The 23,540-nt window shown below is 60.7% G+C and overlaps 2 protein-coding genes across 49 annotated transcripts in view; one reads left to right on the forward strand and one right to left on the reverse strand.

Annotated features, from left to right (window-relative positions):
* Positions 1 to 844: 844 nt before the first annotated feature.
* Positions 845 to 17,590, forward strand: MYBPC3 (myosin binding protein C3). Its single transcript, XM_064576618.1, has 33 exons — positions 845 to 865; positions 2,421 to 2,757; positions 3,256 to 3,366; positions 3,446 to 3,538; positions 3,627 to 3,775; positions 4,560 to 4,677; positions 5,144 to 5,192; positions 5,370 to 5,399; positions 5,565 to 5,618; positions 6,280 to 6,294; positions 6,501 to 6,664; positions 6,925 to 7,057; positions 7,309 to 7,311; positions 7,443 to 7,567; positions 7,657 to 7,762; positions 7,862 to 8,028; positions 8,385 to 8,550; positions 9,287 to 9,393; positions 9,486 to 9,515; positions 10,820 to 10,959; positions 11,202 to 11,282; positions 11,919 to 12,078; positions 12,389 to 12,493; positions 12,583 to 12,771; positions 14,236 to 14,370; positions 14,530 to 14,697; positions 15,407 to 15,495; positions 15,632 to 15,827; positions 15,928 to 16,067; positions 16,291 to 16,450; positions 16,564 to 16,700; positions 16,987 to 17,173; positions 17,426 to 17,590. Exons 1-33 carry the CDS (start codon positions 845 to 847, stop codon positions 17,434 to 17,436), a joined length of 3,876 nt encoding a protein of 1,291 aa, XP_064432688.1. The 3' UTR covers positions 17,437 to 17,590.
* Positions 17,591 to 19,277: 1,687 nt separating this feature from the next.
* Positions 19,278 to 23,540, reverse strand: part of MADD (MAP kinase activating death domain) — a 45,103-nt gene continuing 40,840 nt past the window's right edge. For 29 of the 48 annotated variants that reach the window (XM_064576475.1, XM_064576473.1, XM_054511930.2 and 26 more), the window contains 3 exons: positions 22,524 to 22,593; positions 20,584 to 20,630; positions 19,278 to 20,267 (listed from right to left, as the gene is read on the reverse strand). In XM_064576475.1, the coding sequence (XP_064432545.1) occupies positions 20,163 to 20,267; positions 20,584 to 20,630; positions 22,524 to 22,593 (222 nt within the window). In that variant the 3' untranslated portion in view covers positions 19,278 to 20,162. Of the gene's footprint in view, positions 20,268 to 20,582; positions 22,500 to 22,523; positions 22,594 to 23,540 lie in introns of those variants that run through there. The other 19 variants (XM_054511934.2, XM_054511933.2, XM_045893740.3 and 16 more) reach the window with 3 other exon arrangements.

Here is a 23,540-nt window from a genome sequence, read left to right on the forward strand (position 1 = left end):
CCATGACCTGAGCCGAAGGCAGACGCTTAACGACTGAGCCACCCAGGCACCCCAAGTATCTTGCTTCTAACAGTAAGTGGAGAGATGTGGTGGAAGACAGCCTGGGAGTGAGGAAAAGTCCCAAAGCAGCCAGCAGGCCTCAGAGAGCCCAGACTCGGGGGACCATTAGCATCAGGGCAAACACCCCCAAACACCTCCTTGCCCTGAGGGCTGAACTGTGACCTCCCTTCTCAGGTCCCCAAGCCCCAGGAGAGGGTAGGTGGTGCTCAGTCCTCTTTAAAGAAGGTTAAGGAGCAGGGAATACAGTTATAAGTAGTTGAAAAGCCCTGGACAGGGGCAGAGAAGAATGGATTGGGGGGGGGGGGCAGGGAACGATAAGTTCCAGCCACGTGGCGAGGCTTCTGTAGAGAATTCCTCCCCCCACCCCCCGCCCCGGCCGGACCATGAGGGGCAAATGACTGTTCCTGATACTGGATCTTGCTTGGAGAGGGTCACATGAAATTTGCTTCTTTCTGTGCAGCCACCAATGCCCCTGATGCGATGGGGGGGGGTGGGGGGGGAGAGGGGGAGGGAGGACGGGGGAGGGGAGAAGCAAAAGTTCATAGAGGAAGAGTGTGTGAGGGGGGTGGGTACAGAATATTCTGGCAGTAGTTTTCGTGTGAATCCTCGTGACTTTGGCAAGAGCCAGCTCTGCCTCTGACTTCCACTTTGGGGTGTATTTAGAGATTTACCCCCATGCCCTCACCTGCAGGCCCACCCAGCCCTTCCCCTTGGGTGGTGCCAGAGCCCAGTATTGCCCTCTGCCCACCTGGCCCTGGACTGAGCCCACCCAGGACTCCGCAGCATGCGGCCAGCCCAGGTCCCTGTGAGCCCCGGTGGGAGAGGCATTGTCATCCAGCACTTTCTAGCATTTTCATTTATAAACCCGCTTCACTCACGGAACAATCCTACACAGTGGGAGTCGCTATCATCACCCTACTTTACGGATGAGGGAACTAAGGCACTGAGGTTAAGGAAGGGGCAGTGCTGGGACTCGGGGCAGTGCTGGGACTCAGTGCGGCCTGGCCCCAGGATCTGTGCGTGTACCAATCCATCACACCATTTCCCTGTCAGATGGACATACAGACAGGCCGTGGGGTACCCCTGTGGCTCACCAAGGGTTGGGGGGGCAGAAGCTATCATATTGGGCTGGAGGGGGGAAGGGACGGAAGCTAGCAGGGAACAATGTGGCCCTGCCATCTCTCTGAAGAGCCTCGCTCTCTGTGGAATTTGTCTATATTTAGCAGGTGGCTGGGCAGGAGGCAGATAAGAAATCCTGAGGAGGGGGTGGGCCCCTTATATAGTGTGGGGGGACGGGTCCTGCTCAGATCCTCTTTGGGTGGCCTGTGTCTGCTCAGTTCCTGGTGTGACCTCTCTCAAGATGCCTGAGCCGGGGAAGAAGCCAGGTAGCTCCAGGCCTGGGGTTGGGGCTGGGTGTGGGGCAAGGAGGGCTGGGGCAGCTACTATTGGGACGTAGGCCTTAGAGTGAGTTCCTGAGAGTGGGGGCTGTCTTCCGGGTCTTTTTCTGATTCTCAGTTTCTCCTTCCCATCCTTCTGGTAGAGTGAGGGCAAACCAGAGGACCCCTTCCCTGTCCCCATCCCATCTCTTCCTTAGCAAGATGAGGCCCGGGCTGCCCTTTTGGGAAAAGGCCGCCACAGGCAGGAACCCAAGTTGAATCTATACTTAAGCCCGTCTTGCTGAATGCTCTTGAGCAGGCCCTTGCCCTCTCCCGGCCTCAGTTTCCCTATCTGTACAAGGAGGTACTGGGTTGGTTCTCTCCAGCTGTGAGATTCTCTGCTTTATGAGCCTGCACCCCCATGGCCCCCACACCAGGCGTGACTCCCATGTTGAGGTAATGTAGTCCGTCTGTTCTGGGAGAGGGTGGTTAAGAGGCCCCTGATCCTGGGCCAAGGGCAAAGAAAGTCACAGCCCAGCGACCTTGTCCTGGCCTGTGCTCTTACCAAGGTCGGGCAGGGCAGGGATCCAGCCCCCCAGCCCCCAGCCCCTCCCAGGCCAGCTTTATCTCAGCTGCTGATTCTCAGCCTGAGGCCCTTGGAGAACAAATTTAGCCACATTCAAGTAGGCAGAGAACCTGCCCCTTGCTAAGGGCCCCGGATGGTGGGGGAGAGAGGGGGCTGGGCTTCTCCCGGCAGGGAGGGTGGGGTTTCCAGGCACACACCTAGCAAAATTCTTGTGTGGAGGTTAGGAACACAGCCCTGGCTCTCCTGCCTCCTGGCTGTGTGGTCTTAGATAAGTCACTTAACTTCTCTGAACCTCAGTGTCCTCATCTGAGAAATGGGCATAATAATCGTGTCTGCTTCACAGAGCCACTGGAGCATTAAACGAGGTGACGCATTAAAGTGCTTATCGCCGGAGTTAGGAAGAGGGGGTGCGGGGGCGGGCTGCATGGGAAAGCCAGGGGCTCCTCAGCCTCCACGGGCCTGTCTCAGTCTCAGCCTTCAGCAAGAAGCCGAGGTCGGCAGAGGTGGCCGCCGGAAGCCCTGCCGTGTTTGAGGCCGAGACAGAGCGGCCGGGAGTAAAGGTGCGCTGGCTGCGCGGGGGCAGCGACCTCCGTGCCGGGGACAAGTACGGCCTGGCAGCCGAGGGCACGAGGCACACTCTGACAGTGAGGGACGTGGGCCCTGCCGACCAGGGGCCCTACGCAGTCATCGCTGGCTCCTCCAAGGTCAAGTTTGACCTCAAGGTCATAGAAGCCGGTAAGACCCTGGTCAGCCGTCCCTGAGGTTTGAGCTTCTGGGGGCAGCCCTGCCACGTCCCCATCGCCCAGGGTACAGGAAGTGCTTTTCTATTTTGGCTGTGCCGTCTGCCAGGAATGCCCTTCTCCTCTTTTCTGCAGCAAGACCTCTCTGAAGGTCCCCATATGCCTCCCTGGCCTGTTCCCGCCTTGGTGGAAGTAGGCGAAATTCAGGGATGACTAAGGCACAGTGGCCTCTGGACACCCGCTCACAGATGGGGACTTGGTGGCTGTGTGCTGGCCGGGAAGCCCTGGTTGCTGGGGGTGTGGAGGGAGCCCCAGCCCAGCCTGGGGAAGGAGAGGAGACCCGCCAGGACGTGGGCACACAGTTTGCGAGGGGGAGAAGGCGAGACGCACACTGCTGATTTAATCAGCCCTCAGAGATGGAGGGGGACCAGGGACAGGAGGAGCGCTCTCTGGTGAGAAGCTGCTCCCCCACCCCTGCCCCTGCCCCTTCCAGTGAAGGCAGAGCCTGTGCCGAGCCCTGCTCCTGCCCCTGCTGAGGCTCCTGGGGCCCCCGGCGAAGCCCTGGCCTCAGCCACTGAGGAGAAAGGCTCCCCGAGTCCTGAAGGTGAGAGGGGTGGTGCAGGGAGGGCCAGGGCCAGTGGATGGGGTGACCCAGGGCAGGTCTCAAAGGCCTCCGCTCACAGGGTCAAGCTCAGCAGTCCCTGATGGCTTGGGTGCCCCTGATGACCCCATCGGCCTCTTTGTGATGAGGCCACAGGACGGCGAGGTGACCACAGGTGAGTGTGGGCTGCAGTACCCGGGGGTGGGGTGGGGAACCGGGCAGCAGGGCGCCCCCCAAGCCCAGCCTGGCGCCCCTCTCTGTAGGTGGCAGCATCACCTTCTCTGCGCGTGTGGCTGGAGCCAGCCTCCTGAAGCCGCCCACGGTCAAGTGGTTCAAAGGCAAGTGGGTGGATCTGAGCAGCAAAGTGGGCCAGCACCTGCAGCTGCACAATAGCTACGACCGGACCAGCAAGGTGGGGCCTGCGGGCCGAGGGACCTGGGGGCGTGGGGCGGGAGGAGGGCACGGGGAGCCCCTGGGGGGCCCCAGAGGCACGGGGAGTCCTGGGGCTCACCCTGAGACTGAGGGCACACAGGAGGTGCAAGGAAGAAGCCTGGGGATGCTGGAAAGCAGGTTGGGTGGCCAGGCGTACACGGGGAGGACGGGGAGGCCCAGGGGACCTATGGGACCTGGGGGGCTTGCAGGGCATGATCATCTCAAGGGGGCGTAATAAAACTGGGGGGGGGGGCATCAGCCAGTGAGGATGTAAAGCCCCTGGATAGATGTGTATCAGAGCCCAAGCGGCCCTTCATTATACAGATGAAGATACCAAAGCTTGAGAGGTTTTCGCTGGTCTGAGGTCACTCAGAGCCAGGCCTCGAACCTGTGCTTTGACTCCCAGCTTCTGCTCCTCCTCCCACTCTTCCACAGTCCTGGCCCAGGCAAGTGGGCCTCTGGCAGGGCAGGGGCAACATGTTCAGTTGCGTGGGTTGTGCACTGGACAAAAGTGCCTCATCTTAAGTGAATGTCGTTTGCCTTGTAGGCATCACAGATTTATATTTTATCACCACCCTGTGCCAGCAGATGGCAGTCATGTGTCTTGAAAAGGGGCTCCTTTTCCTGTTTACACAAAACCCTATGGGATAACTAAACCCGGAGGGCTGAGAAGGTTGGTGGCCCTTAGCCACTCCCAGCCTCCTTTAGGAGTGAAGGGCCTCCTCTTCTGGCCCCTGGTCTCCCTTGACACCTCACCTCCACAGGTCTACCTGTTTGAGTTGCACATTACAGATGCCCAGGCTACCTTTGCGGGCGGCTACCGCTGTGAGGTGTCCACCAAGGACAAATTTGACAGCTGCAACTTCACTCTCACTGTCCACGGTGAGGGGAGCCTGGCGTCTGTCCCGGGCTCGGAGTCCCCTTGGGTCCTGTCCCCCATGTCTGCCCCCATTTCCCAACACGAAGGAGGGTACCTGGTCCTGCTCAGTGCAGCTCATACAGAGCCATGAAAGAAAGCCATGGAGGCTTCCAGGGTTGGGGTGGGGTCTGACAGCCACGTCCAGCTCTCACCTGGGGTCTCAGTCATCGTGGTGTCCCAGGCTCCTGGCACAGGTGCACAGGTGAAGGGTGAGCCCAGAGCTGAGTGGGAGATCAGCCACTGCTAAGGGACCAGGGACCATCAACTGCCCCATCCACCCCAGAAAGGCTCAGAATGTGGGGTCCCGGGGTAGACGCCCACTCTCACGGGCCATGGATGGGCAGGTCTGTGCTAGTCAGAGATCCCAGGGCCGGGCTTCTGGGATCCCTTAGAGCCCCTTCCCTGTCTCACCTCCCTCTCTGCACCCAGAGACCGTTGGTCCCGGGGACCTGGACCTCCGATCAGCATTCCGCCGCACGTGAGTGATTCTCTCTCCTCAGGGCCTGGGGGAGGCCAGAGCTGGAGTCTGAGGCCCCTCAGGGTTAGGGCTGGGAGTGATGTGGTGGGGGGACGGGGGGGACAGAGATGAAGTTGGTAAGGATGGGGGACAGCAAGATCCCCTGGGCAGGTGAGGAACTTGTTCTAACCCCCACAGGAGCCTGGCTGGAAGTGGTCGGCGGGTCAGGTACCCTTCTCCCAGCCCCTACCTGTCCAGTACACACACCCCAGGGGTCAGATGGATAGGGAGCCCCCATCCAGCCAGTGTCCCTTCCTCTCCCCACCCCCACCCCCACCCCAAGCCCATTCCAGTTGGCTCCACTGCAGCCTAACTGGGGGTCCCTGTCCACAGTGACAGCCATGAGGACGCTGGAACTCTGGACTTCAGCTCACTGCTGAAGAAGAGGTGAGCCCCTGGGTAGCAGCTCCTGAGGCAGATGGCGAGGCCCCGGTTCAAATCCCCGCAACGCGGTTTTCTGACTGTGCGGCCCGGAGCCGGTTACTGAACTCTCGGAGCCGGTTTCCTAGTCTGTCAGCTGGGACAGTCCTGGTGTTGGGAAGCGCAGAGGGCTCTGCAGACATTGTATCCTGTGAACTCACATCCTCACGGGGTCACCCACGGTCCCCGACACCCGAGTCTACGAGAGCTTACCTCAGTAGGCTCCGGGGACCCAGAGAAGCTGGGAATTGCTCCTGCAGTCCCTCCAACTGACTCTGTGTCCTCTCCCTCTCTCTCCCGGACCCTGCATTATGGCGGATGCTGCTGCGGCCCAGAGAGTAAGCATCAGGCGGGGGCTTTAGGGGGGCAGCAGGGTGCCGGCCGGGGCTGGGAGTCAGCCGGTCCTGGGTGTGGATCCCCACTGACCAGGGCTCTGAGCTTCCGGTTCTCCCGATAGCCACCTGCCAGAGCTCAGGAGGGGCAAACAAGGCAATGTGTGCGGTGCAGCGTAAATGGAGGGGCAGGGGTGTGTGTGGGGGGACACGAGGGCCCATGGGCTGTGGCCCCAGGTCCGTGTGGGCAGGGGGCCCACGCCTCTAACGGTCCACTGCCTTTCTGCCCTGCGGAGCAGCAGTTTCCGGAGGTGAGTGCCTGATGAAGCCCGCACCCCTGCCACCCCCGCTTCCCCGGGACTCCCCCGTGCTGAACCTTAAGTCCAGTGCCAGCTCATGCTGCACCACCAGAGGGGAAGGGGCAGAGGGGCGGGGCAGCTCCTTGGTCCTGGGCCCCAGGGGAGGGAGGGGTCCACAGGGTATCCCTTGAGGCCTCTCGGCCGGACTGCGGACGCAGGGACTCGAGGCTGGAGGCGCCAGCCGAGGAGGACGTGTGGGAGATCCTGCGGCAGGCATCCCCGTCCGAGTACGAGCGCATCGCCTTCCAGCACGGCATCACCGACCTGCGCGGCATGCTCAAGAGGCTCAAGGGCATGAAGCGGGATGAGAAGAAGAGCACAGGTGCGCTGGCGCCTGCCGTCCAAGAGGACAGGGCACGCTCGTTCGCACACACGGGGTGCGGTGGGGGGCGGGGGACAGTCCAGCTTAGCCCAGAGACACACGGCGGAGACCCGGAGAGAGAACGGGGGGCGGGGGTGGGGGAGGTGGGGGGGTGGGAGGACAGGGCTGTCTGGCACAGCCACAGGCCACCACGGTGGGTGTGCGCCTTCTGGGGGAGCAGGGGCGGCGGAGCGGTGGGGGGCAATGACCGCGGTGCTCAGCCTTTCAGAAGAAGCTGGAGCCGGCCTACCAGGTGAGCAAGGGCCACAAGATCCGGCTGACCGTGGAGCTGGCCGACCCCGACGCCGAGGTCAAGTGGCTTAAGAATGGGCAAGAGATCCAGATGAGCGGCAGGTGCGGTGGGGTTGGGGGTGGTGGGAGCAGGCCCGGGAGCTCCAGGGGGCCCTGGAGGCTCCCTAGCCTGCTCTCCCTGCCTCTCGCCACCCATGTTCTCTATCTCTGCCCGGTTCCTGCCTGTCTCTCCCCATTTTCCTCTCTCTGGGTCTGATTTCCCATCTTCCTGTTTCTGCCTCTGTTCTTGCTCTTTTTCCCTTCGTCTCGCTTTCTCTCATCGGGACGCTCCCGTGGCCCCTTCTACTCCACAGCAAGTAAGGCCCGGCTCCCGGGGGGAAGGCTTGGGGTGGGGGCACGGGGTCCCAACAGGGGGTTGGGCAGGGCACCCGGGGCCCAAGAGGTGAGTGATGGCTTTCCCCCCACTCTCCCGCGTCCCGGGGCGCAGGTACATCTTCGAGTCCATCGGTGCCAAGCGCACACTGACTATCAGCCAGTGCTCACTGGCGGACGACGCGGCCTACCAGTGCGTGGTGGGTGGCGAGAAGTGCAGCACGGAGCTCTTCGTCAAAGGTGGGCCTGGCCCCGGGACCCTGGGAGCCTGCGGCCCTGGGGGGCAGGGCTGCAGACGACCGGGCCGTCTCGTTCTGCCTACGTGACAGAGCCCCCCGTGCTGATCACTCGGCCCCTGGAAGACCAGCTGGTGATGGTGGGACAGCGCGTGGAGTTTGAGTGTGAAGTGTCCGAGGAGGGGGCCCAGGTCAAATGGTGAGTGCCTGGGGCATGGGGGCGTGGGCAGGGCTGGGGGTGCGCACTGTGGGCCTCCCTGAAGGAGGCCACAGCACTTGCTGCCCGTCCACTGGCCAGGCTGAAGGATGGGGTGGAGCTGACCAGGGAGGAGACCTTCAAATACCGGTTCAAGAAGGACGGCCAGAGACACCACCTGATCATCAATGAGGCGACGCTGGAGGACGCCGGACACTATGCGCTGCGCACCAGTGGGGGCCAGGCGCTGGCCGAGCTCATCGTGCAGGGTGAGGCCGCTCAGCCCCAGCGCCAGCCCCGGCCGTGCACGGGAACCAGGCCCATCCAGGATGGAAGCCTGCGTGACCTTGGGCCACTCACTCTGACACACTGAGCCTTACCTTTCTCATCTGTAGACGGCAGCTGCTGAGGTGGTGACCTCAGAGAGCACTGGGGGGTCAGGTGGGCCTGGTTGGTGTCCCCCCCACCCTAGAGATTCCTTGTGTGCCCTGTACCACCGTCTGCACACACGCATCACACTCATGCATGCACACGTGTTTGCACGTGCCCACGTGATCGCCACAGGGGTTCACGCCCACGCCCACACACACCCTCCCCAGCTCACTGGCTCTGCCCCGCCCCCCAGAGAAAAAGCTAGAGGTGTACCAGAGCATCGCGGACCTGACGGTGGGCGCGAAGGACCAGGCGGTGTTCAAGTGTGAGGTGTCCGACGAGAACGTGCGGGGCGTGTGGCTGAAGAACGGGAAGGAGCTGGTGCCCGACAGCCGCATAAAGGTGTCCCACATTGGGCGGTGAGTGTGCGGGGCTCAGCCCCATCGCAGAGGGGGGCAGGCAGATGGGGGGGAGACGCTGATACAGAGACAGGCAGAGAGGCAGAAGGAGAAACAGAAAAGCAGACAGACAGAGACAGAGACTGAGATAGAGATACATAGAGAGACAGGGAAAAACAGAGACAAATTAAGAGAGATAGAGACAGAGACAGAGATGGACAGAAAGAGAGACAGACACAGGACAGAAACTGAGATAGACAAAGAGAAGAGAGACAGAGACAGAGAGACGGAAGCATACAGAAGGGAGTCCTGCAGAGGCCGAGGGCAGAGATAAGAGAAGCAGTGAGAGAGACAGACAGGCTGGGAGCCCCCCAGCCCCCGGCCCCCAGCTCATGACCAGGGCAGGGCAGGAGGCCACCCGGAGGCCAGCTCTGGCCAGGGGCCCTAACTCTCTCCCACTCTCTTACTCATGCCTCGAGCATCTGGGCTGGCCCGTGCTGGGCCCAAGGTCACAGAGATTAGTGAGACCAGCCCCTGCTCAGTCTTCAAGGGCCCAGCCAAGGGGCACTTGTAGATTGTCTACCTCTGAAAACAAGTGAGGGACTGGAAAGTCAAAAATAGAGAAAGAAAGCATTTAAAATACCAGACCACCACTGAGCTAGGGGTGGGGCAAGGGCCCTTGGAGCCCTGACTATGGTAAGGCTGTTGGGGGGGGGGGTGGCCCAGGGGGGTCCCCTGAGCCACCAATTCTCTGCAGGGTCCACAAACTGACCATTGACGACGTCACGCCTGCGGACGAGGCTGACTATAGCTTTGTGCCCGAGGGCTTTGCCTGCAACCTGTCGGCCAAGCTCCATCTCATGGGTGAGCTGGCACCCGGCCGGGGTGGGGGCCCCGTTGCTGGGCTCTGCCTTCGCCCCCCTGCCCCATGCCACTTGCTCATCCTTCTTTTGCAGAGGTCAAGATCGACTTCGTGCCCAGGCAGGGTGAGTGTCGGGACCTCTTCCCTGTGCCCCCCTCCACCCATGTCCCCCTCCAGTCCCCAGCAGAAGGAAGAGCAAGGAACCTGGAGTGGGGACCCCAAGACCCAGCCCCAGCTCTACCACTCACAACTATGGGCCAGTTATAATCTCTAGAAACCTCAGTTTCCTCATCTCTAAAGTGGGAATCCTGATAGGACCTCCTCCATGGGGGGCAGGAAAGTTGAGATGAAATGATGTGAGACTTCATTATTAAATCTTTTCTGCCTTTTTTGTTTTTTAATTATTTGTTTTTACAGTGGGGAGGGGCAGAGGGTGAGGGAGAGAGAGAATCTTAAGCAGGCTCCACACCCTGCCCAGAGCCCGACTCAGGGCTCCGTCTCACAACCATGAGATCATGACCTGAACCGAAAGCAAGAGTCCGGATGCTCAGTGGACTGAGCCACCCAGGCGCCCCAAATCTTTTCTTTTAGAAGTACCCCTGCTGCTTGTAGATTAAACATCTATCAGGCATTCTAGAGTCCTAACTTCAGGAGAATAGTCCAGGCTGAGGCATGCTCTAGGTCAGTGCTTTCCAAACTAAGTTCACTGCCTAGGATACTCCATTTTAAAAGGCGTTCCATGGTGAAGTAAGTTTGGGAAGCACCGAACCTTGCTCCACCTCTTGCTGATTCAGAAACTGTGTTAGCATGTCAAAGGCTCTAGAAAATCCCGTGGTAAAGAAATGTGCTAAACTGTGTTTTAATCCAGGGTTTCCTACTTGATTTGACCATGGAAACGTCTTTTTTCTTTTTTCTGGCAGGACATTGGTGTTCCCCCTAAACACAGTATGAGAAATGCTTAGGCGACCTAGCGTTACAGACCTCCCAGGGAACTTCCTGGGGGGAGGGGGGAATGGGAACGTTCTAGATCTCGATGGAGGGATGGTTGCTCCGGTGTACACATTTGCCAAAACTCGTCAAGCTGTGTGCTCAAATGTTGGCATTTTATTCTGTGTAAATTATGCCTCAGAGGGCGCCTGGGTGGCTCAGTTGGTTAAGCGACTACCTTCGGCTCGGGTCATGATCCTGGAGTCCCGGGATCGAGTCCCACGTCGGGCTCCCTGCTCAGCAGGGAGTCTGCCTCTCTCTCTGACCCTCCCCCTTCTCATTCTCTCTCTCAAATAAATAAATAAAATCTTTTAAATAAATAAATAAATAAATAAATAAATTATGCCTCAGAGTGATTTAAAAACAACCAGGGACATGTGCTCCTTCCAGTTTCCCCCCTCTGTCATGGGCCTTTCTCTGACCTACCCCATCCCCGCCCAGAACCTCCCAAGATCCACCTGGACTGCCCGGGCCGCAAGCCGGACACCATTGTGGTTGTGGCTGGGAACAAGCTACGCCTGGATGTCCCCATCTCCGGGGACCCTGCGCCCACTGTGATTTGGCAGAAGACCATCACACAGGTACTCCCTCCTCCACGTCCCCATCTGTCAAATGGGCGCGTGGGACCGCCCGTCCCCGACCCACGTGGGGGCACAACCTACAGCCTGTCACTGACGCTCAGGGGCCAGGGGGGTGGGTGAGGTGGGCAGCAGAGTGGGGGTGGGGCAAAGGGGGGGACAGAGGCGCCCCTGGGCAAGGATTCTCTCTGGGCTGAGTCAGCCCCTGTTCCCCGCCCCCCACTTCCCTCCTGTTCTGTTCCCAGAAAAACAAGGTCCCGGCAGGGCCAGCCCCTGATGCCCCAGGGGCTGCAGGTGCCAGTGACGAGTGGGTGTTTGACAGGAAGGTGAGTGCGGCTGACGGTGGGCTCGAGCTCGTTGGCCTTCCGTCCTCTTCTGCCTACATGGTCTCCACCCTTCAGTGAGGTCTCCGTGAAGGTGCCACATCTGGCTAGCTGTGCTCCTGCCCCGGGCACGGTCGCCGTGGGACGCCCGTGCCTCAGTTGGGCAAAGTCCCCTTAACATTGCTAGGATGCCCTCCTGACGGGGCTGTTCCCTGGCTCCCAGCTTCCCCACCAGGGAGTGGGTTTCCCTGTACGACCAGCTGCCTGGGCACCACTCAAGTCAGCTTTTCTGGGCACCATCGGCTCCTCCACCCACCTGAGAACTTTCAGGATCCCCAGCTCTGTAAGGTCATGTTATTCCCATTCAGCAGATGAGAAAACTGAGGCACAGAGAGAGAAGTTCCACGACAGAGCTAGAGCTAGAGCTAGAGCCCAAGACCCTCGCCCCAGTGCTTTGCCCCCGGCAGGCACGAAATCAAGGTTTTGGGACTAGGCGCTCACATGAGAGTTTCCACTCAGGCTGCATCTGTTCCCCGGACCCTGCTCTGAGCTCTGATCCTACCTCGGGCCACCGCAGAGGCTGTCGAAGCCGGTGGGGTCCGACTGGGGCCCTTCTCCCCAAGCTCCCCTCCCCCCCAGCTGCTGTGTGAGACCGAGGGCCGGGTCCGCGTGGAGACCACCAAGGACCGTAGCATCTTCACTGTTGAGGGGGCAGAGAAGGAAGATGAGGGTGTCTACATTGTCACGGTGAAGAACCCCGTGGGCGAGGACCAGGTCAACCTCACAGTCAAGGTCATCGGTGAGGCTGGCTGGCCCAGGGCCAAGAGGGAAGACAGAGGGGCAACCAGGGAGGGCCCATCCATTCACTCGTTTAGTCGTTTGACAAACATCACAGGGCATGCTCTCAGCTCCGTGGAGAGGGTTGGGATTAGGGTGAATATGGGCAGTGGGGAACCATAAAGCGTTGATCACAGGCTGGTGACTTGATCAGAGCCGTGTTCTAGAAATGTCCATGGGGTGGTGGAGGCAGGCTCTAGTTGTTGTGAGAGAACTAGCAGCATCGGCCCTGGGCCTGGGCAGGGCTGATGTGGGTCCACCCCCCGCCCCAGATGTGCCAGATGCCCCGGCAGCCCCCAAGATCAGCAATGTGGGTGAGGACTCCTGCATGGTGCAGTGGGAACCACCTGCCTATGACGGTGGCCAGCCGGTCCTGGGTGAGTGGAGGGCACGGGGATAGAGCCCGAGGGCCGGGGTGTGGGGGTGTCTGGGCCCCAGACTGGAGCTCCTGCCTCCCCTCCATCAGGCTACATCCTGGAGCGCAAGAAGAAGAAGAGCTACCGGTGGATGCGGCTGAACTTTGACCTGCTGCGGGAGCTGAGCCACGAGGCCCGGCGCATGATCGAGGGCGTGGTGTATGAGATGCGAGTCTACGCGGTCAACACCATCGGCATGTCCAGGCCCAGCCCTGCCTCCCAGCCCTTCATGCCGATCGGTGAGGCTGCCTGGCTGGCACTGCCCCTCGCCCCTCCGGTCCACGGCTGCGCTGTGGGCGGCCACCACACTAGGCGTTTACATCATGGTCCCCTTTAAGCCTCAGCAGGGGACAGTCCTCTTCATTTCACAGATGAAGGAAGGGGGTTCCCAGAAGTTAAATGACTTGCGCAACGTCACCTAGCTGGTAGGGGTGGAACCGAGACTCACACCACTCTGACTGTTGGTGCCTCTCGGGCCTCACTTTCCACATCTTTAAAATGGGGATGATGACAATATCTACTCTATGGAACTGCTGTTAGGATGGCATACAGCAGGTGCTCAAATGTTAATGGTCCCCTCTTCCTCGTTCCCTTCAACCAGGGTTTGTCATATATGGGACAGAGTGAGGGCACTGGCTGCCTGGGGGGTCCAAGGGGCTTGGGTCTGTGGAAAGGACCCTGGACTGGACTCGGAGATGGAGTTTGCAGAGTCGGCTCCATCACCCCGGGGAGGACCATCTGGGATCACGGGGGTTGAGAGGGAGAAACAGACGCTGAGGGTGTGCCAGGCTCTTGAGCACAGCTGTTCCTACCAGGACACGACAGGGGGTGGGGCAGCTGTCGGGGGCAGAGGCAGGCGCCCCCCTCTGGCCCTAGGAGAGGGCACAGCTTGCAGCAAGGAGCAGGGGTGCCGTGGGGAGAAGGCTCCAGGCCTCTCTCCTTAGGGACTGACTCCCAGTTTGCTGAACTCTTAGTCAGCTCGTATAACCATACAGCGCCAGGAGACTCCCTGTTTTAGGCCGGTTCTTCCTTAAATGCTACATTTACAGCATTTCCTCTGTTGTTGGACGAAGTGGCTCCTTGTAAGCACATTTGCGTTCTTTGGGGTATCTTTTCCTATTCAGAGCTCTCTTTTGTGTTGCTGTTGCTGTTCGTTTGTTTTTAAGCCTGTCTAGAGACATGTCTTTTCACAGAGCTGAAATATTTCTGGCAGAGCTTGGAAGCCAGACAACGGGGAAAGTGCCCCTGTGTGACCAGTGGCCAGTCGAGGGTCTGGGTCCCAGCCCTTCAGTTTTCTGGGTGGTGCCGGCCCACCCGGACCCCTCTCTGACTCGCCCTCTGCCTAGGCCCCCCGAGGGAGCCCACCCGGACCCCTCTCTGACTCGCCCTCTGCCTAGGCCCCCCGAGGGAGCCCACCTGGACCCCTCTCTGACTCGCCCTCTGCCTAGGCCCCCCGAGGGAGCCCACCCGGACCCCTCTCTGACTCGCCCTCTGCCTAGGCCCCCCGAGGGAGCCCACCCGGACCCCTCTCTGACTCGCCCTCTGCCTAGGCCCCCCGAGGGAGCCCACCCGGACCCCTCTCTGACTCGCCCTCTGCCTAGGCCCCCCGAGGGAGCCCACCCGCACCCCTCTCTGACTCGCCCTCTGCCTAGGCCCCCCGAGGGAGCCCACCCGCACCCCTCTCTGACTCGCTCTCTGCCTAGGCCCCCCGAGTGAGCCCACCCACCTGGCGGTGGAGGATGTGTCCGACACCACCGTCTCCCTCAAGTGGCGGCCGCCGGAGCGCGTGGGAGCCGGAGGCCTGGACGGCTACAGCGTGGAGTGCTGCCGGGAGGGCTGTGAGTGCTCCGGCCCTGGGCCTCCCCACCATTACCCTCCTCTGAACCAGCCTCCGGGCCAGGCAGCTGTCACCCCGCTGGGCCCCAGATGGCCACGGGAGGGTGCGCAGCGGGGTGGCCTGTTGATGCTGACGCTTCCCGTGGGCTTCCCCCGGCCAGGCTCGGAGTGGGTGGCCGCCCTGCAGGGGCTGACAGAGCGCACCTCGATGCTGGTGAAGGACCTGCCCACCGGGGCCCGGCTGCTCTTCCGTGTGCGCGCCCACAACATGGCAGGGCCTGGAGCCCCCGTCGCCACCAAGGAGCCCGTGACGGTGCAGGAGATACTGCGTGAGTGGCCCTGTGCAGTCACAGGGCGGATCTGCCATGTGCACCCTGGTCCTTGGGGTCACTGGAAGGGGGCACATCCAGGGAGCCCCTGCTGGGAAAAGGGACCGAACGCTGTGCAGGGAGAGGAGGGTCGGAGGCTTTATTCGTGCCCCAGGCCCAGGGCAAATATTTGGAGAGGGCTCCCTGAGTTTTTCCGGGACAGGGTTCTGGGACAGGGAACGTGGAGGTCATTACGCCATTGTCTTTGAGCTCTGTTCTATGAGCCTCTCAGTTCCACAGGTATTGTCCCTGTGCTCATGACTCAGCGTCAGATTGGCCCATCTGGGATCCACTTCCCATTCTTCTATTCCCAGCAGAGGATCAATTATGTAAAGATTGGAAAGAGGCAGCAGACCGGTGGAAACAGCCTGAGGGATAGGGTAGAGACCAAAACCCTACATTTGCATCCTGGCCTGTGACTTGCTAGCTGTGTGACCTCGAACCCGTTGCTCACCCTCTCTGATCCCTGCCTCTCAGAGCGGTGTGGTGAGGCTGAGGTGGAAGCAGGAATTTTGTAGATGACCTGGGGCCGGGACTGGGGCTGGGGGAGCTAAAGGAGGGGCGTTTTCCTTAGCTGCAGCCTTCTGGCTCCGCCTCCGGAGGGGAGGAGCTGTGGCGCTCCTCAGGGCGGAGCTTTCCCCTTGCTGAGCCGCCCGCTTGGCACCCACAGAGCGGCCACGGCTCCAGTTGCCCAGGCACCTGCGCCAGACCATCCAGAGAAAGGTTGGGGAGCCCGTGAACCTCCTCATTCCTTTCCAGGTAGGGCCAGCCACCCTCCCTGTCCCCCGCCTCGCGTGTCATCTATGCCTAGCAGGGAGATGTGTCTCGGGCTGACCAGACCCTGAAATGCCACCCAGTCGTGCCAGGCTCGGGGGTGAGCTGTCCCTCCCCACAGGGCAAGCCCCGGCCTCAGGTGACCTGGACCAAAGAGGGGCAGCCCCTGGCAGGTGAGGAGGTGAGCATCCGCAACAGCCCCACAGACACCATCCTGTTCATCCGGGCTGCTCGCCGGGCCCACTCTGGCACCTACCAGGTGATGCTGCGAATTGAGAACATGGAGGACAAGGCCACGCTGGTCCTGCAGATCGTTGGTGCGTGGTGCTGGGGCCCCTCCTCTGGGATGCCCGGAGCCCCCACAGAAGGCGGCGGGCCAGCTCAGGAGGTGTGTTCCAGCTGGGCTCTCTCCTGCAGACAAGCCAAGCCCTCCCCAGGATATTCGGGTCATTGAAGCGTGGGGTTTCAACGTGGCTCTGGAGTGGAAGCCACCCCAAGATGATGGCAACACAGAGATCTGGGGGTACACGGTACAGAAAGCTGACAAGAAGACCATGGTGAGCCTGGGGTCCTGGGCCCCCCATAGATACCCTCCTTAGGCCCAGGCAGACCTGGCCCCAGCTCCCGCCCCAGTCGTTAGAATGGGTCTGCCGCTCATCCTCCCTCTCTGACCTGGTTCCCTCCACAGTTGGGGTGCAGACACCAGGGGTCCCCAGAAGAGGTCCCTGGCAGATAGTAGGGCCAGCCCCCAGAGAGACCCCCTTTCCTCCACACCCCCAGGAGTGGTTCACCGTCTTGGAGCATTACCACCGTACTCACTGCGTGGTGTCAGAGCTCATCATTGGCAATGGCTACTACTTCCGGGTCTTCAGCCATAACATGGTGGGACCCAGTGACAAAGCCGCCACCACCAAGGAGCCTGTGTTTATCCCCAAACCAGGTGCTGTACCTTTACTCCCACCCCCAGCAGGAGCTGGGGCAGGGAGGCGGTGGGAGCAGGGAGGGGGCCGAGTATGGGGTGACACTCTTGGTACAAAGTCCTATCACCAACAGGCATCACGTATGAGCCCCCCAGCTATAAGGCCCTGGACTTCTCTGAGGCCCCGAGCTTCACCCGCCCCCTGGTGAGCCGCTCAGTCATCGCCGGCTACAATGCTACCCTCTGCTGTGCTGTCCGGGGTAGCCCCAAGGTACAGAGCTTGGGGTCCCGGGCCAGGCCGACTCAGGAGGCAGGGTTCAGAGGCTCCAACCACCAGCGGTCCTCTCCCCAGCCTTTCCCTGCGTTCTGTCCCACGGGGCTCAGGGCCGGGCGCCTCTGCCTGAAGAGGGCCTTGGCAGTCTCCATCGGTTCCCTGTTCATTCCCTGCTTGGGTATCGTGTGGACTCCAGTGGGAGCCCCTAGAATAGAAACAGGTTCCCGCGAGGTCTCCTGTCAACCTGAGATGGTCTCCCTTCCTCCCGTTACCTGACGTATAGCCCAAGATTTCCTGGTTCAAGAACGGCCTGGACCTGGGGCAAGATGCCCGCTTCCGCATGTTCAGCAAGCAGGGAGTGTTGACCCTGGAGATTAGAAAGCCCTGCCCCTTTGACGGGGGCATCTACGTCTGTAGGGCCACCAACTTACAAGGCGAGGCACAGTGTGAGTGCCGCCTGGAAGTACGAGGTGAGGAGCCCATGGGAACAGGGTCCGGGGTGGTGGAGAAGGCAGGGAACCAGCTGGGACCCTGCTGGCCTGGCCCACGCAGCTCCTCTGGCTGAAAGAGCAATGCCCCTGTCGTGTCCAACATGGGCATTGGCTTCTGGGCTCCGCTGCCACAGCTGCCCGCTCGGCCTCCCAGGAGGCTGGCGGGGGGAGGACGTGCAAGGTGCTGGGAGAGGGAACACACGTGTGGCATGGCCTCCTTCTCCCCTGCAGTGCCTCAGTGACCCAGCTGGCTCCCCGGAGACGGCCAGGTATGTCCTCCAAGCCATCCCGACGCCCCCGGCCCGAGTCAGAGGCCGAGCCCTGGTCCTCGGTTCGGGGGCAGCCATCAGGAAACAAAGGTGCAGGCGCCTCTTCCCAGGGTTTCAGTCAAGTGCATTCACAAGGGAACCCGTGTTACAGGTGCTGCAGGATGCCGGCCCATGTCCCGGGAGCCTGGAAGGACGCGGCACAAGCCGCCTTCCTGCTGTTGGATGTGTGTGCTCAAGTGTGTATCCGGGGGCTGGGCTGGGGGAGTGTCAGGATGGCAGGGCTGTGAAGACGAGCAGGCCTGGGGCTCTGCACAGACCGAACCACTGGAGCTCCCCCTGGAAGCTCTCAGGACTTTGGGGCAGAAAGTTGGTGGGCGCAGGAGATGGTGGCTGGGGACAGGCCTTCCTGGCCTGCCGCGTGTTCTCACAGGCTAAGGGCAATAAAAGACGACTGCAGTCAGAGAGCTGGCTCTTCTTGTCCGATGTGTTTGTTTTCACAAAAAGCCCAGGGAAAGACACTTGACCTTCCGAGCAAACTGAGGCAGGTATTCTGTCTCCCGGGTGAGAGGGGAATCCTAAACCCACAAGACACTAGAAGAAACCTCCGTCTTCCCCCACCACGCATGTTCTTCCAGTGAGGAAAGCAAGGGGCAGTGACGGAGGGGGTGTATTAGCAACAGAGCTGACACCCAAGGCTCTCCCGCCTGGTCCCCCGTGCTCTGTATGCTCTTTGTCCTGCTGACCTGTGCTCACAGCAGCCTGGACACGGGGCGGAGCTGAACTTCAGTGTGGCTCTGGGCCCATAAGGCCTGGAATGGAGCTGCCCCAGGCTGCCTTGGGGTTCCAGTGCGTAAGAAGCCCACGGCCCTTCCACACCTGTTTCCCAGTAGGAGAGGGCAGTCCTGTCCAGCACAAGATACTGGGAAACAGGGCCCTCCTCTGCTCTTCCTTCCCCCGTGGGAGCCTCAATCCAGTCATCAGTTTACTTTTGGGAAGAGGAAGCCAACGGGTCTCAGAAGTGCCCTAACAGAATGTGCATGGTCTTGGGGCGCCTGGGTGGCTCAGTCGGTTAAGCATCGGACTCTTGATTTTGGCTCAGGTCAGGATCTGAGGGTCATGAGATCGAGCCCTGCATGGGGCTCCACGCTGGGTGTGGAGCCTGCTTAAGATTCTCCTCCCCTCCCCCACTGCCCCTGCACTGCTCTCTCTCAAAAAAAAAAAAAAGAAAAGAAAAGAAAAGAAAAAAATAAGCGGATGGTCTTTCTTGTCCTAGGGAGTGCCAGAGGTTTCCCCATGGCATAGAAAAAAACAATTCCAGGAAGCCTGGTCCTAGGGTTCCTTCTGTCCGAGTTCTACCCAACCCAAGGCACTGCTGGCCAAGAGCTCAGAGCCCGGGGCTCCAGGCCCTGTCCAAGTCACACCCTGAGTCACATCCCCTCTCTGGACCACGCCTGTGAGGGGCAAGGGGAGCCTTGGTTTTTCCTTCACTGCTACGTGACTCTGCTCAGGTGTCTCAGCCGGGTTTGGCTGCTTCCTCTGGTGGCCAGTTCTCAGCTCAGCAGCCCCCTGCAGGGCTAGGGGGCAGAGGGCAGGAAGCCCTCCCCAACCTCTCCCTGGGCGTCCAGGAAGCCAGGTGAGGGGCACTGCTGGGTCGGTGGGGTGGGAGGCTGGGCCTCCAGCACGCCAGGACTCGGAGGACCATGATCTCCTCTCTCTCCTGCTAGGCCTGAGGGGCCTTCGAAGAGTCCAGGGACAGCTCCTCAGGCCCGGGCCGAGAGGAGGCAGCGTTAAATATAAGGCAGGAGGAGCCCAAGGCGAGTTAAGGACATTTATTTCACATTCACACATCTGTACATTTTCTATAAATAACGTAGAGGCGAACTATGCACAATCCTCTCTTGCCCACTCCCAGGCCATCCCCCACTCTGGCACCGAGGGCCAGGGGCCGCTGTCTGCAGACACGGGCCACGTACACTGAACGTGGCCCTGCCCCACGCTGCTCCCTGGGCACGGGAGCCAGGGGCCTCTGAGGCTCTCCCAGCCCAACCACTCTGCTCTCTCAGGCCAAATGCCAGGCAGACCTTAGGGAAACTGCCGCTCGGCAAAGGGGAGCCCCTCGGTGCTGCCCCCCTGCAGGGGCCACGGCGGGCGGCCGCCAGCCTGGGAAATGCGTGAGGGGGAGGGAGGCTGCCACTCACCCTGCCGCCCCGTGACTCTCCCGGCCTTTCCCTGCCCACCTCTCGTCTGGGTGGACAGGCCTCAAGCTTCCCTCCCTCGGTACCAAATGGGACTTCGCCCGACACCCAGGCACACCGGGCCCCAGAGGACGGAGAGCCAGAGTCCTGCACTGGAGGCTCATAACGACAAGGACGAGGAACCACAACACGAATGTCTCAGGGACACGCGATGGTGGGCTCATACCGTGCTCAGAATTCTCAGAAGCCACTGGCCCCAAAGACAGACACACATGGCTCTTGAGCCCTGAGGGGACAGCGGGCTGGTCTCCTGGGAGTGGAGAGCGAGCAGGCAGAGGAAACCCGCTGAGCCCTGTGACAGACACTAAGACACGTGGAGACACACAACTGTGAACCAACTAAGCCACAGCGAGGGGCTTGCAGAGAACACACACGCAGCATCGTGCCCTGGCGAGCAGAAGATGCAAGGGCACCCCCTGACCTGGGGGCTCTTAACCCCTCCCATCAGCTCGAGACGGGCCGGGGCGGGGTCCTGAGATCCTCCTCACTGCTACGAACTGCAGCCACGTACGAGAAGAGACACAACACAGAGTAGCAGATCTCATGGGCCTAGAGGGGAGAGAGAGACCAGACGGATCAAATTCCTCAGACTCCCCCCTCTCCACGCAGGGAGATCTGCCCAGCAGAAAAGTCTGCCCTCGCGCTGGGCTCAGCCTCACAGCTGACTGCCGGGCCTGGGGGTCTGTGTGTGTGTGTGTCTCTCCCGGGGCTGAAGGCTCGTTTCGGCTTCCAGACCAAAGGCAGCTCTCCAACCGTCCCTAGTCCGCCTGCCCCCGTGCTCTCAGGGGGCCCGCCCCACTCCTGTGTGAGGGTCCCCAGGGAGCCCTGTGCACACTTGGCCTGCCGGCTTGGGTGGCACACTCACCATTGGTGTCTTGTACTTGTGGCTCACCACTTCTTTAATTTCAGGAACTAAAACCGGACGGGCAAGAGACAAAACAGAAAGTTCAAAACTGAGAGCGACAGTGCCAGGCTCCCCCAGGCGGCAGCGCCCGGCACCGGGGTCCCCTGCCCCGCGGTGGCCTGTGCCAGGGGCTGCAGCAGCTTACACTCTGACGGCACCTGCCCAGCCGCTGCTGGACGAGAGGACACTGCCCCAGACTCCGCAGCCAGACCTGTGGGGTCTGCTGGGGCTCCCTGCTCGATGGCCACGACTCTAGCCGCTTCGGGGAGAGCCTCCGCACAGGAGAGGGCTGGCCTTTCACCAGCCTGCTCGCTGCTAATGTCCAGGGCCCCGAGGAGCTGCAGTGGGGCGTTGCCCCATGTTGGTCGGGTGAGGAGCGTTGTCTCTAGCCTGTGCCTCACCTTGCTGAGATGCCCGAGAACTCATCCCTGTTACCAGCCCGACACTCTGTTCATGTTAAGCATGGTTCCCTGTACTCCCAGCCCCTACGCAGAGGGTCCTTAGGCTGGATGAAGAAGTGGCATGATACTAAAACCCAGCAGACTTGTAAGTGTCCTTCCCTGAGTGGCAAGAGAGGCCCAGGCCTGCCTGTGTGAGGGAGAGCGTCAGAGGGCTCTGGAGCAGACACACCGAGCAGAAGACAGGCGAGTATAGCACCCGGGGAGGGAGGTGACAGGGAGCATCAGGCAAAGTACACACATGTCCACAGCCCAGAATGCAAGACTAAGTCACCCCTGCCCCAGCCATGCAGGGGTTCTGCTTGGCCAGAGGAAGGAGGAAGGCCCCCCGGGGGCCCAGCCATCCTGATGGCCCCTGGAGAAGGGAGCAGAGGGGTGTGGTGTCCCCCTGGGGGCCAGAAAAGGTAGGATGAGAGTTGGCCACACCTTCTTCTGACCCTGGGAGGTAGAATTCGGGGGGACCCAGGATTAACAGGGAATAAACTCATCATAGGTAGAGCAAGAAGCCCAGGTCCTTCTCCTGAGTTGGAAGATTCCCCCAAATATCTCTCTGGCAGAAGAGAGAAGGGAACACACAGGGGAGAAAACTCAGAACCAGTCAGCCAGCACGGGGGAGGTGGGGGGGGGCGGGCAGAGAAAAGGGCAGTGTGAGCAGCTGGTCTGGTTGAAGGGAGCCCGTCCCACCCATGGCAGGGCCCAGGCAGGGGCCTGGGGGGGAGGCAGCACGAGCCGAGGTCACTTTACCTGCTGGAGAACGAAGGTTTTCATAGCAGCGATGAGGGGCACAAAAGAATGAAGCACAAACACAGCAGGAACTCAAAGCCCCAGGGTGAGAACCCACTACACCACCGGTCAGCGTCGGCGCCTGGCTGCGGGGATGCAGGGAGGCTGGCCGCCAGCCTCCCGCGACAACTGCCCTGCCTGCCTCTGAGGCCCATTAGGCTTCCCTGCCCTCTCGAGTGAGGCTGCCCGGGCCACCGCACGGCCCTGCTCCCGCACAGAGGCCAGGCGGACACCAGGGCGGCACCGGGGTGGCTGGACGGAGTCCCGGGCTGCTAGGAGGAGCTCAGCAGGCGACACGAACACAGCAGAGCTTGGAAACTGCCCGTCTGCCTTGCCCCAGAACTTTCTGACCACCAGCTGGCCGAGAAGGGAAGGCGGCGCCTGCTCCCGGAGCCTCCGCAGGAGCGCCTCTGACCTCTAACCCCGTCTAGGGCCACTTTCTCTTCGGCGACCCGTTCCCTAGCAGTCACTGTCTCGCTCTTCCTTCTTCTTCCTTCCCCTCGCTCATCACGGGTTCCCTTCTCTTCCCTATCACTCCTAAGCCTCCTGACCTCTCTGCAGAGGTGGTTCTTCTCTCTGCCTCTAGTCCCTCCTCTGGAGCGCCGAGGTTTGAGTTACTGCCATGTGAGTCCAGACCTAAGAGCAAAATAGTGTAATTACCAAATTCCTCCAGGACAAAGACGCCTCGGACTGTATTGCACTTTTTAATGTGATTCAGCTCTATGAAAACCTGCAAGAGAGGGAGGGAGGGAGGGCGGGGTCAGGCCCGGAGGCTCTCCCCCTGCCCCACAACTGCCCACTCTCCCAGCTACAGCCCCGCCCCCACACAGAAGACCTAGTTCCCAGAGTGAGGGCCGGAGAATCCACACACACGCAACTCAAAAGCGCTAAGAAGCGAAGACAGCAGAAAGGGCATGTACCTTCCGCTCCTGGCCGGAGGAGAAAGCATGGGAGAGAAATGAAGGCGTTAGTTTTAATGGTCAAACCCAACCCGAAGGCCCCTCTGCTGTCCTGGGCTGCCCGCCCATCCCCTCTGCCCAGGGCAGCGCTTGGAGGACACGGTGCCCCGGGGGTCTCCCCGCTCAGCCCATCAGCTCTCTACCCTTCCATGCATCCTCCTCCGGCGCAGAGGGCTGGCACGGGTGCAAAGCTCCCCTCGGATTGTCCTTGGGGTAGGAGATGTTGATATCTTCCTTGACAAAATCCAGGCTCTCCCAAGAAGTACACGGAGAGAGAATAAAATGGCTATCGCTTAGGAGCTCCGACCAGGAGTCCTCCAAACCCTATTTGTAATCCTCACATCCATGTAGCCCAGTGTGTAGTACGACCCTCGTTTTATAGAGGAGGACACGGGATCAGAAAGTTTATCTGCCCATGAGTAGCGAAGCTGGGCTCTGAATCCAAGCACATCCTGACTCCAAAGATCCGTTTGTTACCCCACCCTGTAGGACTCCACCAGAGGGTCCAATGCTTCCTCAACTCCAACAGACCGTTCATGGTGGAAGATGGACCCCACGGCTGTTCTCTTGTGATCAGTCGGGGCCTGACTCCCCTCTCTGCAGGATCTCCCTTCTAGGGCAAAGCCTTAAGCTACAGACCAGCTTGTACATATCCATGGACTGGTTAGACACTGGGTCGGTCCAGAGCGGGGGACCCAGAAGGGGGCTGGCTGTTGTT

This window comes from Mirounga angustirostris, unplaced genomic scaffold (genome assembly GCF_029215605.1).
Source record: "Mirounga angustirostris isolate CCGP_5_RB_7025 unplaced genomic scaffold, mMirAng1.0.hap1 SCAF_13, whole genome shotgun sequence".
In the NCBI taxonomy this organism is placed as follows: domain Eukaryota; kingdom Metazoa; phylum Chordata; class Mammalia; order Carnivora; family Phocidae; genus Mirounga; species Mirounga angustirostris.

Coding starts and splice junctions, on each gene's coding strand:
- MYBPC3 (XM_064576618.1), top strand. CDS start 845: ATGCGGCCAGCCCAGGTCCCT. Junction 8,029..8,384: donor GGCCGAGCTCATCGTGCAGG/GTGAGGCCGCTC, acceptor CCCGCCCCCCAG/AGAAAAAGCTAGAGGTGTAC. Junction 9,516..10,819: donor CGACTTCGTGCCCAGGCAGG/GTGAGTGTCGGG, acceptor ATCCCCGCCCAG/AACCTCCCAAGATCCACCTG.